Source organism: Rhipicephalus sanguineus, chromosome 11 (assembly GCF_013339695.2).
Source record: "Rhipicephalus sanguineus isolate Rsan-2018 chromosome 11, BIME_Rsan_1.4, whole genome shotgun sequence".
Taxonomy (NCBI): domain Eukaryota; kingdom Metazoa; phylum Arthropoda; class Arachnida; order Ixodida; family Ixodidae; genus Rhipicephalus; species Rhipicephalus sanguineus.
In genome coordinates, this window is record NC_051186.1 from 55,304,023 (window position 1) to 55,316,201 (window position 12,179).

The 12,179-nt window shown below is 44.5% G+C and overlaps 4 protein-coding genes across 7 annotated transcripts in view; 1 reads left to right on the forward strand and 3 right to left on the reverse strand.

The window, feature by feature from the left end:
* The window catches only part of LOC119374093 (dyslexia-associated protein KIAA0319-like protein), a 37,664-nt gene extending 31,302 nt beyond the window's left edge, over nucleotides 1–6,362 (reverse strand). For 2 of the 4 annotated variants that reach the window (XM_037644155.2, XM_037644154.2), the window contains exons 1-2: nucleotides 2,422–2,785; nucleotides 409–475 (exon numbers count right to left, since the gene is read on the reverse strand). In XM_037644155.2, the coding sequence (XP_037500083.1) occupies nucleotides 409–475; nucleotides 2,422–2,758 (404 nt within the window). In that variant the 5' untranslated portion in view covers nucleotides 2,759–2,785. Of the gene's footprint in view, nucleotides 1–408; nucleotides 476–2,421; nucleotides 2,786–5,254; nucleotides 5,437–5,975; nucleotides 5,994–6,239 lie in introns of those variants that run through there. The other 2 variants (XM_037644156.2, XM_037644157.2) reach the window with 2 other exon arrangements.
* Nucleotides 1–12,179, reverse strand: part of LOC119375605 (2-oxoadipate dehydrogenase complex component E1) — a 305,767-nt gene that overhangs the window by 193,459 nt on the left and 100,129 nt on the right. The gene's annotated exons all lie outside the window — the stretch shown is intronic.
* Nucleotides 6,657–7,993, forward strand: LOC119375620 (tRNA N(3)-methylcytidine methyltransferase METTL6). The gene has a single exon (XM_037645836.2). The coding sequence runs from the start codon at nucleotides 6,766–6,768 to the stop codon at nucleotides 7,633–7,635; it is 870 nt and encodes a 289-aa protein (XP_037501764.1). The 5' UTR covers nucleotides 6,657–6,765; the 3' UTR covers nucleotides 7,636–7,993.
* Nucleotides 8,611–11,882, reverse strand: LOC119375619 (lipoyltransferase 1, mitochondrial). The gene is made up of 3 exons (XM_037645835.2): nucleotides 11,303–11,882; nucleotides 10,524–10,631; nucleotides 8,611–9,688 (listed from the first exon to the last, which is right to left on the reverse strand). Exons 1-3 carry the CDS (start codon nucleotides 11,786–11,788, stop codon nucleotides 9,107–9,109), a joined length of 1,176 nt encoding a protein of 391 aa, XP_037501763.1. The 5' UTR covers nucleotides 11,789–11,882; the 3' UTR covers nucleotides 8,611–9,106.

Below are 12,179 nucleotides of genomic sequence, written 5' to 3' on the forward strand. Positions count from 1 at the left end.
AACGACAAATATTGAAGCATCAGCAAGAAACCACACCGATGTTTAATTGCAGAATGCCAAACAAACATGCCACTATAACAGACTATAGGCGTGGCACGTACAGACGGGTCCACTGTTAAAGGGGACACTCCAATGAGCACCTTTCATTTTGCTGGCCCTCTAAAGGCAAGTGGACAGAGAAACATTGTTCATGCACTGCACGAGTCTGTCAGAAAGAGGCAGAACTGTCCACCACCAGTAGTCTTATGCAAATCTAAGCCACTATGTTTTTGCAAGAGAGCAAAATCCAAACATGTCCTGCATGCAAGTGTTCCCTTTAACAGTGGACCCGTCTGTACATATGATTGTGCACAGAAATAAAATGGAAATACAGAAAACAAATAGGAGTCAAATAAGTATATATCTTACGTGTCTTCGTTTGAATTTGGCGTTGAGTGGCTGGACCATTCGTGTGAAGAGTCGTATGAGCCTTTTTCTTTAAAAGGAAGGAAGAAAGATGAAAGGAGAAATGTTATAAAATTTGAGTACCTGAAGTATCAGAGAACCATTTAATATCAAGACTAGACTAATCTTCTGAATGTGCTACCTACTGAACACCTTTACATGTGTAATGAACAACTCAATATCAAAATGAGTAGACTGAAAAAGATAAATATAAGTGCATGCTATTCTGGAATTCTAGCCCAGATAATAAAGCAAAGGCAATTAAGTAACAACAGCCGTACAAGTCCTCAGAAAACATTTTCAGCTACTGAAAAACAAGGCGATTCATTAAACGATTCTTTGACATAAGTTACACAAGGGATCTCCAAAACCAGACGACACACGCAGATTTCTACTTTTAATTTTACAGATGGCAAGGCTGAAACTGAGCTTTTTTGAGCAGTAACAGCTAAATATGGGACAAAAAAAGAGAAAAATATCGCACACAAATCTATTTAACATAAGAAATTTGAAATAAGTATGAGAAAAGAAACATGAAACTTATGAGTCTCCCGCATCTCAGCTCGCTAGTAAAAAACTAACCATACGGCAATTCACGTGAGGAAGAACATAACGAAAAAGTGCGACCAGCTCAAAAAAGAAGCCTCAAGACAAAAGAGCAAACAACAACAAAAAAAAGCCAACAAAATAATGCGGGAATGCAGGCCCCTCCACAAGCAAGCCATGCCGAAGGTCGAGCAAAATGGACTGGGTGTAACCGAAAAAGAGGACATGGAAACTGCACAAATCGAAGCGAGAGAAAAGGAAAAAAAGCAGGCAAGCATAAATGCCATGCGCCAAACGGCAAAGGCTAAACCAACCAACAAAATGATGCAGCAATTCAAAAAATGATGGCCAAGTCAACCAGCGTCAGTAATTCTGCACACGAGTACCTTGTATCATGACATTCTATGCAGGTAACGGAATAGAACGAAATAATAAATAAAGAAATGTGCTGAACAGATTCAACTAAGAAACAATGAAGACAGTGTTCAATAAAGAATGCATGCAAAGAATGTCAAACCAGATTAAAAATCCAGCTAATATAAAAATCCAGGAGGGAATTGGAACAGAAGACATCTAAAGCCTATAAAAAATAAACCATGCTTTCGCCGACAGACAGCGTGCAATATTCATGTAATGCGACGCAAAACTGAAAGGTTTTGACGAACAAACCAAGAAAACGAAGAGAAAGGCGGATGCAAGTCAATGAACCTGCCCCACAAACTAATCGACGCAAGATGAAAAAACCGTGTACAGTCATTGCCAAAGGTTTCAAAGCCACTGTGCGGTGTACTGCCTCCATATGAGGCAAATAGTATATGTAAAAAACTATGTGTCTGTTTACAAAAGACAATCCAATAAATATATAAGAAGTAGCTCGTACGTAAAGGCATTCCAAAATTTTTCTTCTTTTTCTCTCTTTTAAAAATACAGTACAAGAAAAAGAGAACATGATAGACAAATATGCCGCTAGCACTGCTGAGACCGGCCATCAGTGATGCTATACAACTAAAAAAAGTGTATTATGAAGGAATGTGAAAGCGATGTCTCTGCATAGTGCAGAAAACTTGTTTCTCTATTCAAAACAGATGTGCTGTCATATATGAACACTCTTTGCTGTCAAACTGCAGAATACGGAACAGTGCAAACACAGAACAAAAAAAAAAAGAACCACATGAAAGAGGGTTGCAGGGGTTTTTACTTTTCTTTTTGTCCTGCGTTCGCACTATTCAATTTTATGTGTTTGACAAGGTGTACCATCCAGCACAGATGGACATGCTTTTTGCCAACTGTTCCTGCATTTTTGCAGCCAAAGTACATTTCTTTTATCAGGATGGTGTTCCGACTACCATATAACAGTTGCAGAATTGCACGACAGTGGCTTTGAAACCTTGGACCAAACCCCGTCCACGCGTGACCACCGCGGAGACTTACGCGGAGGCCGCACTATCACCATAAAGCTAGAGTCAAACTTGGTGCCGGGCCGGCGCTGCGGTTGGCAGAGGGCCGCCGAGTGGCACCGGACGAGGAAGCACGAAGTGCCGTGCAGAAAAACGAGGTTGCACAAGGCGCCCTGCTCGCAGCACGCCTTGGTGCAGTCCATTAGGCTCGAGGCGTGCGCGACCTTGGTGAACCGGCCCGCACTGGCATTGCCTCGCGGAGTCACGTGCCGCAGCAGCGTGAGCTTCGGGAACAGCGAGTCGGGGCAGAACCCGCCGGCGTCACCACCACCGAATTCGTCCTCCTCGTCTTCTTCCTCTTCCGCGGCCATGTCTTCGCCATCGAGATCGTCTAGGGTCGGGTAATACGGTGCACAATAAGGGGAGAGGAAAAGCAAAGGAGAAGTCACCAACCAGAACATGCTCCTACAGAGAGCTACGTTTTGCACCAATAAGCATATAGATGTAAGAGCTCCAGACGACTGGGCGAAAGAATGAAAGCTATCAAGTATCAACACATTTTTCATTCAACTGAAAGGAATCGTTGAAAAAGAAAAAAAAAGTTGCTGCGGCAAAACTGTTTGTGTGACAATTTCTCACCACTGCAGGCCGTCATCTTCCCTAAGCTTGTCTCATTTAGAATTCAACTGACATATAACTTAAAAGGACACTAAAGTGAAATGCTGAATCAGATTAGATTGACAAATTATTCTACGATCACTATAATTTTGTCACGATATGTTCGTTATCAGAAGACAAAATAAAGGCCAACATTTCATTTTAGAACTTTTGGGCCAAAACTGCAACACTGGGATCTCAGTATGACGTGACAAACTTCAAAGTATCTTTTTTTCATTTTGGCAAAATTGCCTTAATAGAAGTTTCGAGGCTTGCCATGTTATCGAAGCTTGCCATGTCCGGCCTTAGAACACAGTGTTAACCAATACTGTAAGCGTGCATTTTACTAGCATGTTAGCGTTGCACTCCCTTGTTTACACACAAAAAAGCCAAAGCTTACAAAATAGAAGCAATATGTCAGCATTGTTGCCCTGTAAGTGCAAATACCATAACTCAAATAATTGTACACAAATCTTGATGAAGTCTTGTTCACAACAGTTAAGAATGGGAAACGAAGATGAAAGGCAAACAAAAACTAAATACTTACTTTACAAGCTTTGAAATATCAAGATTAGAGGTATCAGCAAACGTTTGGCTGAACACACACAAAAAATAGATTTACTAAGCAGAGTTAATTTACTTACATTTCAAAAAGCCAACGACAATGTCTAAAGAAATTGGGAATCAAACAGTACTGAAAATGGAACAGACCGATATGAAGGTAGGACCTATTTTCTGTCTCCCGTTTTCAGCTCTCTTTGATTCCCAGTAATGTACCAACCAGCAAACCAATGCGCAGGATCCCAAGGAAATTATGCAGTAGGATCACGATAAGGGCCTGTATATTTGTAATGTTTCATTTTATTTTCCATTCTACTTTTCTTGTCATGTGTGCTTACACTGGTATCATATAGGGGGTATGCACTGAGCCTTGGTCCGCAAGGTGGAAACACCATCGCCGCGCCATTTTGAAGGTCCGTTCATAGGCGCCGTCCGCGCGTCTGTGTGCAGGAGGTGTTTCGGAGGTCTCTAGTCATCCAAGTTGCTGTACAGATCTTAGACACAGCGTGTGCAGCGAGTTTCTTGCGCATGCGGCGAGAGCGCGGACCTTGGAAATGGCGACCCCGACGCTAGCGCTCTTGGCGAATGACATCAAGTGCATACCACCTATATGGCTATGATAAGCATGCTATTTTATTTTTAAAATGTACTAATACTTTTTAATACTCTTGGCACTGTGTGAATTTTTCTGGATGTTAAAAAAGGAAAAACAGCCTCTCTGATTTCTCATCTGTTGCTCACTTATGTGAATATGATTATTTCTGTTGATTGTTAGTTTCATGTAATCTATCTGTATGAATGCAAAAGTTCACACATATTATTTATTTTTGTTACTGGTCCCTAGGTACATTATTCTGTGCGCTTATTGCATGTGCCCGAACTAGCAAACTGCTAGGGTCCCAAATGCTTTTGTCACCATTTTTTTGTGTGCATCGTCTTAAATAAACTGAATTGAACTGATTGAAATTGAGTGGCCAATTCAAGTGGTAAGATCAGCACATCATCGGTTGGTCCACATCTTAGGCAGTTGTAAGAAAAAGTATCAAAAAATTAAATTAATGATTACAAAATATGGCCCTTGTCGTATGAGTGCGAACCAAACAAGCAGGGTGTTTTCCATTTACAGTCTTTTCCAATCATCTTGCACCTGTTGTCATTCATTGCAGAATGTACCCGTTCAACATTCTGGCTATGAGAAAGCACAGGTTAATTGGGAGCTTAAATGTCTTACTTGTGTCTCTAGAGTATTGTTAGCTAGAGATGATCCAGTAAATCATTCATCAGCTAGCTAGAAAAGCCACTGCCTCACTCGGATCGTTACTTAGAGAAGCTTCCAAATACAACCATTTCTTTCTTCCCCGTTGCAATAATGTTAAAATGATGTGGCGCTTCACAATATAATGGCGCACTAAAACTGTGGAACACTGGACCAGTGCAAAGAAGTTTAATAGTTCGAGAATGAATTGCACGGCAGGTGTGTCGTACTAACACGCATGAAAAACAAAGGAAAGAAACTTCATGGCAATTAATTTTGTGAGGAGAAGAATGTGACAATATTAAAACACACAGGCGAGTGCATGCAATCACCAAACTCAAGGTCCAAAGTGACAATACTGAAATACACAGATGAATGCAGTCAGCAAACTCACTGTCCAAAGTAAGGCTGATGACAAGGAGTGACGAAAGCCAGACAATCTGTAGAAGCCTACTCGGGCACCTCATGTTCGGCTTTGTCTTACTAGCCAATGTTCACATCGACGTTAACGAAGTCCAAGCGCTGATTACTCATTAAATGAGCTCCGTGTTTTGTTCTCTTGGACAAACGAACGCCCTGCAAAGCAATTAAATCAAATACACGTTGAATGAGCGAAATGTATACTACGTAATGCAAAACAGGCGTAATCAACTTCAACGCTCAGAAACTCCACAGCAACGAAACACCGCAGAGCATTCATCGTTAAACTGAACCTTTGCAAACGAACGCCCTGAAAAGTCCACATTGAATGGGCGAAATGTAAGCATACGTAATGCAGAACACGCACAATCAACTTCAACACTCAGCAACTCAACAGCACCGAAACACTGCGGAGCATCAGACATCATGAAACTGAAACTCGGAAACAGCACGCGGAAAAACGAAAAGAAAATTGCACTCAATCCCTGCGCGTTGGGAAAAACAAGCAAACAGCAGCGTGTTCCTTGAGCGTGGCCGGAAAAACATTCAAGCAGCGCCGAAATATCAAAAATACTCAAATCTCAAACCATATGGAAATCGGGCGCACACGCGAAAGTGCACCAAGGACGCGAGTAGCCGCACCATTTTCGACACTGCGAGTAATTTTAATTGCGGCAGCCGGGCGCTTAGCGTACCTCTATGCATCTAGAAGCGGCGTCTCCTTCAAAACACACGCAGGTTCAAAGGTTTAGTTTGCCACGCACGAAAGAAACAGCGCGATACAAAATGATGCGGCTGAATCGCGGTTCTCAGGGCTGCTGCGATAAGTGTCAGTCAACAAGAGGGACCAAAACACTCGACAAATAGCGACAGCAGCGATTATTTCGTGCTGCGTTGCAGTGCTAAACACGCGTTTGCGCGTCTACCATGTAATAGTTAAGCGTGATCGTTCAACTCACTCGTTATGGCTTCGGAAGCTGAAGAAAGTTCTAGCTGCTAATCATTTAGCTTGACAGAAAAGCGCAGCAGAACACACTGCACGGCAAAGCGCAATCGCTACAGTGAAGGCTTTGCCGCAAAGCTTCTAGCGGTTAATTTTCCGTTTATCAATCGTTATCACGCGAAGAGCAGCCAAAATTGCATTGAATAACTGGACAGTGTGTAATAACGTTGAAGATGACCTAATCTTTATTTTATGGGTTAGTGCTCCAGCACACACGCCAAGCACGTTGAGTTTGAACTACAAATCTCGGAGGCTATGCTTGAGTGGGTTGGTGACGTCATGGGTGGACTTAAAACACGTCATGGCTGCCATGTTTTATTTTGATTGAAAACTGGCGTTTCCAACAGCATCGACAGCAACGTTTATGAACATGGCAGCCTCCATGGACTCGACAGCCGCATGCATTCGTACGGAGTGGTCGCGTTCTTTGGTTACTTGTTTCTCTCAACTCCAAGCGTGAAGCCTCCATCTAATCACGCAACATGACTGAGACATCGGACAGCGAGTTTCCAGGCCACTACGCGCGGACGCTAACTCAGGAGGAAGCGGCAAAACTGGCGAAGGATACGGTTTTGGTTTCAGAGTTCAAGAGGTTGAAACTAGAAGCCGAAGCTCAGAAAAACTGGGACCTCTTCTACAAACGGAACGAGACTCGCTTCTTCAAGGACAGGCACTGGACTAAGCGTGAGTTTGAGGAACTAGCCGCCAGCGATTTGGATTTGCCGAGCGACGGGACTCCGGTGTTACTTGAGGTCGGCTGCGGTGTTGGCAATTTCGCGTTCCCGCTCATCGAGGAAGAGACGAGCTATTACATATACGCCTGCGATTTCTCGCCGCGTGCAGTCCAGTTCGTGAAGTCGCACCCGTTGTACGACGAGGAACGCGCCATCACGGCTTTTCAGTGCGACATCACCAAAGACCGCCTCGTCGACAAAGTACCCCCCGAAGGTGTCGACGTGGTCACCATGATATTCGTCCTGTCCGCCATTCAGCCTGATAAGATGCACGAAGCTCTGAGGAACGTGTACGAAACGCTAAAGCCCGGAGGCCTCGTTCTCTTCAGGGACTATGGCTTGTTCGACCAGGCGATGCTGAGATTCGCACCCGGCCACAAGATAGACACCAATTTCTACGTGCGCCAAGACGGCACGAGGGCCTTCTACTTTTCGGAGCAGTTTCTAGAAACGCTGTTCACGGACGCCGGCTACGAAGTGGTGAGCAACGAATACGTGTGTCGCGAGACAGTAAACAAGAAGGAAGGCATCTGTGTGCCTCGGATATTTGTGCAAGGAAAGTTCAGGAAGCCACGAAGCAAGACGCAAGAAACATCTTTTAACGGAGCAAGCAGCTGACGTGTCTGTGCGTGTGCTTTTAAGTCTACAGAGATATAAATACGTCAGTGGGTTCATGCAACGTCCTTTATTGAATCGTGACAAAATGCATGCTGTCAACACTAAATGTGATGTGTGGGTGTTGATGTGAAACCGATTGTCATTGTTGGTGTAGGCAAAGGGACAATTATGGACAAGTTCACTGGTCTGCCCAACTGTGACACAAAAGTATCAACATGTATCTCTTGTCTCGGACAGGTGCAGCCTTGCAGAAGACAGGTCTACTTGTCGAAACGTCGGTTCCAGCGACACCCGTGTTGACGGATATCATCTCTTCAAGCTTCCAATTTCCCCCAAACTTCTACCTTTTTTTTCTATTGCCTTGGACAAGTCACTTAGTACAATAAAGAAGGCACTGACTAGTACACTAGGGAATGGTCATTTTCGGGCAACAGGCAGTGTTCAAACTTGCGCCTCGACAACTGTGCCCTTGGCGCAAAATTACAGAGATATTGAGACCATTGTTCTGCTCGTTGCACGTGGCAGAAGCGACAGTGGAGGCCAGAACTACGCCCCTGCACCCCATCTACTTCAGCTGCAGCAGTGCAACAATTGTCATCTACAAGGCATGAGAGACCCAAAATGGGCTCACGGGCAGCACTAGCACAATTAGAGACAACTTCACTTGTCTGAATATCTGTGACACAAAACAATCTTCATACATATCCTTCTTTGAACAGAGCATTAGTACAATAAAAAACGGACTAATACACCAGGAAGTGGTCATCTCTGGGGAATTGCAGAGACAAAGCTTAAAGGAGTACTAACATGAATTTTGAATATTTTCGGATTGTTGCTCTAAATAAAAACACTGGTGTCGAGAACCCTAAAAAGATTATTGTAGTGCCTGGGAATGCATCGAATATATTTTTAATACTGCTACCTTAAAAACACTTCTAGGTTTCGATATCAAGGGGGCAGCTTCTCAGTGATGTGCCATTGCAGGGTGACGTCACAGGGAAACAGCAACTCTCGACGTACTAGCGGCAGCTCTGTCATCTGCTCGTGGTGCAAACAACGATGAGTGAATTGTCCAGTGACACCGACAGTGATCTCTGCAATTTAGGTTACATTCAGGACGCAGAGTTCGCAAATTCAGTGGAACCGTGTTGACTCGCCGGGACAATGTCCATTACAGTGGGGCTGGCTTGCAGATGCTCAGTGACGAAAACTTAAAAATCAAAGTAAAATAACTTATACGTGTTGTCTGGCTCCGGTGTGTGGAGAGCATTGACACTGCGTACCAAGGAAACTGAAAATGTCCCTTCTGTGATGCCTCAAAATCATGTCGGTACTCCTTTAAGTTCACAGGTCTCTATGTTTGACATAGAACTGTTAAAATATGAATCCTTTTTTTCTCTCTCTTTCTTTCTCTCCAGGATAATTCGTTAAGTACAATTTTTGAAAAATGGAATACTACACTGGCAAGCTGTCATCTCAAGGCATTTCCAGCCAGAGTAGCACAGCACTTCCCAAGAAACTCCAATATGGCACTGTTTTCAGGATTACTGTCTCCAATTTTCCTGAACGCTTCGGCAATGTCACTCTGCAAGAACCGCACACCACGTATTCCGTCGGATATCACAGGCAGCAGTTCTCGGTCGCGGAGGCTCGGCGTTACGCGTATGTCCTCCAACAGTCCGTGGTAACTCGTCAGCGCTACCTTAACCACCGCGTTGAGTCCAAAGGCATCGCCGAGATCGAGCGAGCTGGCCTGCGAAGCGGGAAGCAAGAAACTTTCGCAAATCGTGAACTTTGGTGTCATCCCAAATACCCAGTTCCACGTCTGGAGTTTCTCACACATGGCATCGATTCCCGGGAAATGTTCTTCTGAGGGATCGACAGCATGGACGACTTGATTCGATGCTACGTCTGTCGCATCGTCTTGGTGCTGGCGGATGAACCTGGCAGCGAGTGAGGCAGACAGCGATTCCACGGTCAGACGAGGGCAAAGCTCTTTGAGGTTCATGACGGACGCTCGCACGCTTGGACTTGCCTTGCTGTCAATGTTACTCTGAAACAAAAAGTGCACAAAAAAGTTGCGCAGTCTTTCACAGAACGTAGCAAATATCCAGTTTTACAATGATCCTAAATGCTACATCACCAATGCATTGCATTTTGCGATCGTAAGTTTTGTGGCTGTACTACAATCGGTCCCTGCTTATAATGATATTGCCCACTATTCTCCAGTGCATTTTGAAATGCATTCTGTTGCAATTAATACACTTGCAGTCACTCTGAGCAATAGCACAGTTGTCCCAAGAGTTGCCTGCACGATTTACAGTAAAACTTTGATACCACGAGCACTGATACAACGAATTTCTGGTTATAAGAAAAACATTTAATTGTCTCTTATGTAACAAGCACATGCTAATAGTGAACATTGATACTATGAAGAGATTTTTGTAACATTTGTGATTACCTGCTCAAAATAAAATGCTACATAACTGTAGCCTCTTATTAAGTGGACATAACATTCAGCAAAGCTAATCAACATTAAGTTGAAGACACGAAAGGGTCACAGAACCCATCTACGTCGAAGGGAGAGTAAAAAACGGGAGTAAATTGTAGCAATTGAAAGAAAAAGAGGTCAACAAAAAAAATTACAATGCTGGAAATGGTACTGAATGTGTTGGCAATGCAGAGCATACCCACAAGAACACGAAGATGGCCTACTTAGCTTCTGAATGGTGCACGAAACACAGTGCTGCACCTTAAGTTGCCTATGGTCATTGCCATTAAGGCTCACAAGCATGACTGGCAGTGAAGCGCAAGGTGTTCTCAAAGTGACGATGAAATTAGTGCTTATTTGTGCCAAGAAAAGGCAGTCAATCGTCGAAATCACTTACATAGCGTCCTCCCAGTACTTGGTGAAGCACGGTGGTGTTAGCATCCACGAGCACTGTGCAGTGGTGGTATGCCTTTAGGTGGCCTATCTTGGCAGCTGTACCAGATATCTGTAGGAAAGATGATAAAATGGTTACCCTGATTAAAAAAATTCATTGCCGAACACGAAGAGCAGCATGAGATTAAGCCATGCGGATCCTTGTAAAAAGCACTTGTCTATTCTTCGGTCTACACCGACAGCAAGTTGTTTCCTTGTATGCTCCTGCTTCCCTCTATTTTGTAATTACTGCTCTTCCAAATAAATATTTAAAGGAACACCCCCTACGCTTTCCTTGGCTTCATATGCTCGCATATCCATTCTTTTTCTTTCATGCTATTCTATCTAGATAGACAGTGCTGTTCTTGGCCCTAGCAGAACTAGCTAAGCATTGAAAAGCCTAAACATATTCAAGCTCTGACACCTAGTTGCACATTAAAAGATGCACCTGAAAACATAAAACATGCGCAATTGCAATGTATATCGTTTCCTGTCCAAGTAGCTACAGAATGGAACATTTTAATTAATTTTCTGTTAACGTGTCCGTCTCCCATTTGCCAGATCTCATGTTTTCAAACAATGCTGAGGTGACAAACATGAATAAAATGGCGCTATTCTCATTCTGTTCTGTCATTTTCCGAGTCGACTCTGCGCTGTCCACACCAACATCATGCACCAAGAAAGTGACGGTCGCGTGTGACGAGGAAAGGTCAGGTCGTCAGGATATGGGTCAAACCGTGTCACCTTGAAGGCGTTCTGTACGAGCACGTCGTCTCGGCAGTTGATGGTGCACTGCACGCCCCAGACGGCCTTGAGCGTGTCGGCGATAAACTGCAGGTTCGTCCTGCGGTTGTAGTCGCGCTTGTGTCCCATGAAGCAGCAGTTTAGGTTTCCGGCGTCGTGGTAAACCGTACCGCCACCGCTGTTTCGCCTGGCCACGGGGACACCGAGCCTAGAGGCCGCGCTCAGGCTGCACTCGACCCACGGGTTCTGGTGACGCCCGATTACGACCGCAGGCGCGTTCCACCACATGAGCAACAGGCCTGGCGATCCTGCCGAAAACGTGGCATTTTCGTAGAGCCACTGCTCCAACGCGAGGTTGCGGTAGATGCAACGCGAAGTGGACACGAGAGCTTTGGCTTGCTTGTCCTCGCTACCGCTAAGAAACGCCGGAGGCTTGGAGGATGAAGATCGCCTGATAACGCGAACGACAGAGACGGGAGTCCTCATATTTGACGCCGAGCAGATCGCGAGTGAACCAACGAAAGTTGGCGATACTGGCGAGCGTGATCTCTCCCATGGGCGCTGCCATTTTAGTTTGACCTTGAGATGGGTCACGTGGCCTTTGTAGCTGAAAGAACGATCCCCTCATTTCATTAGCCTGCAATACAACACAAGAAATCTCGCATGTTGCATTTGCTCTTTTTTAAACATACTTGACTGCCTTTGTATTCTAACGCCAGCCTGGCTAGTTCACTGGTATCGTCACCTAGCGGGCATAAACTAAACTACGACATGGCGCGGAGTTTCAACCTTGACTAACACCTGCTTGGCTGGATGAAAGAATTCAACGCTGAACCAGCACCAGGCAGTTTAGGATTGACCCTACGTTTTGAGACCA

Bases quoted from the DNA above. Each gene is read 5' to 3' on its own strand.
- LOC119375619 (XM_037645835.2), bottom strand. From the start codon at position 11,788: ATGAGGACTCCCGTCTCTGTCGTTCGCGTTATCAGGCGATCTTCATCC. The intron at 10,632-11,302 runs GTGACACGGTTT...TCTTTCCTACAG, and splicing joins TCGTACAGAACGCCTTCAAG to ATATCTGGTACAGCTGCCAA. The intron at 9,689-10,523 runs GTAAGTGATTTC...TTTTTGTTTCAG, and splicing joins AAGTACTGGGAGGACGCTAT to AGTAACATTGACAGCAAGGC.
- LOC119375620 (XM_037645836.2), top strand. From the start codon at position 6,766: ATGACTGAGACATCGGACAGCGAGTTTCCAGGCCACTACGCGCGGACG.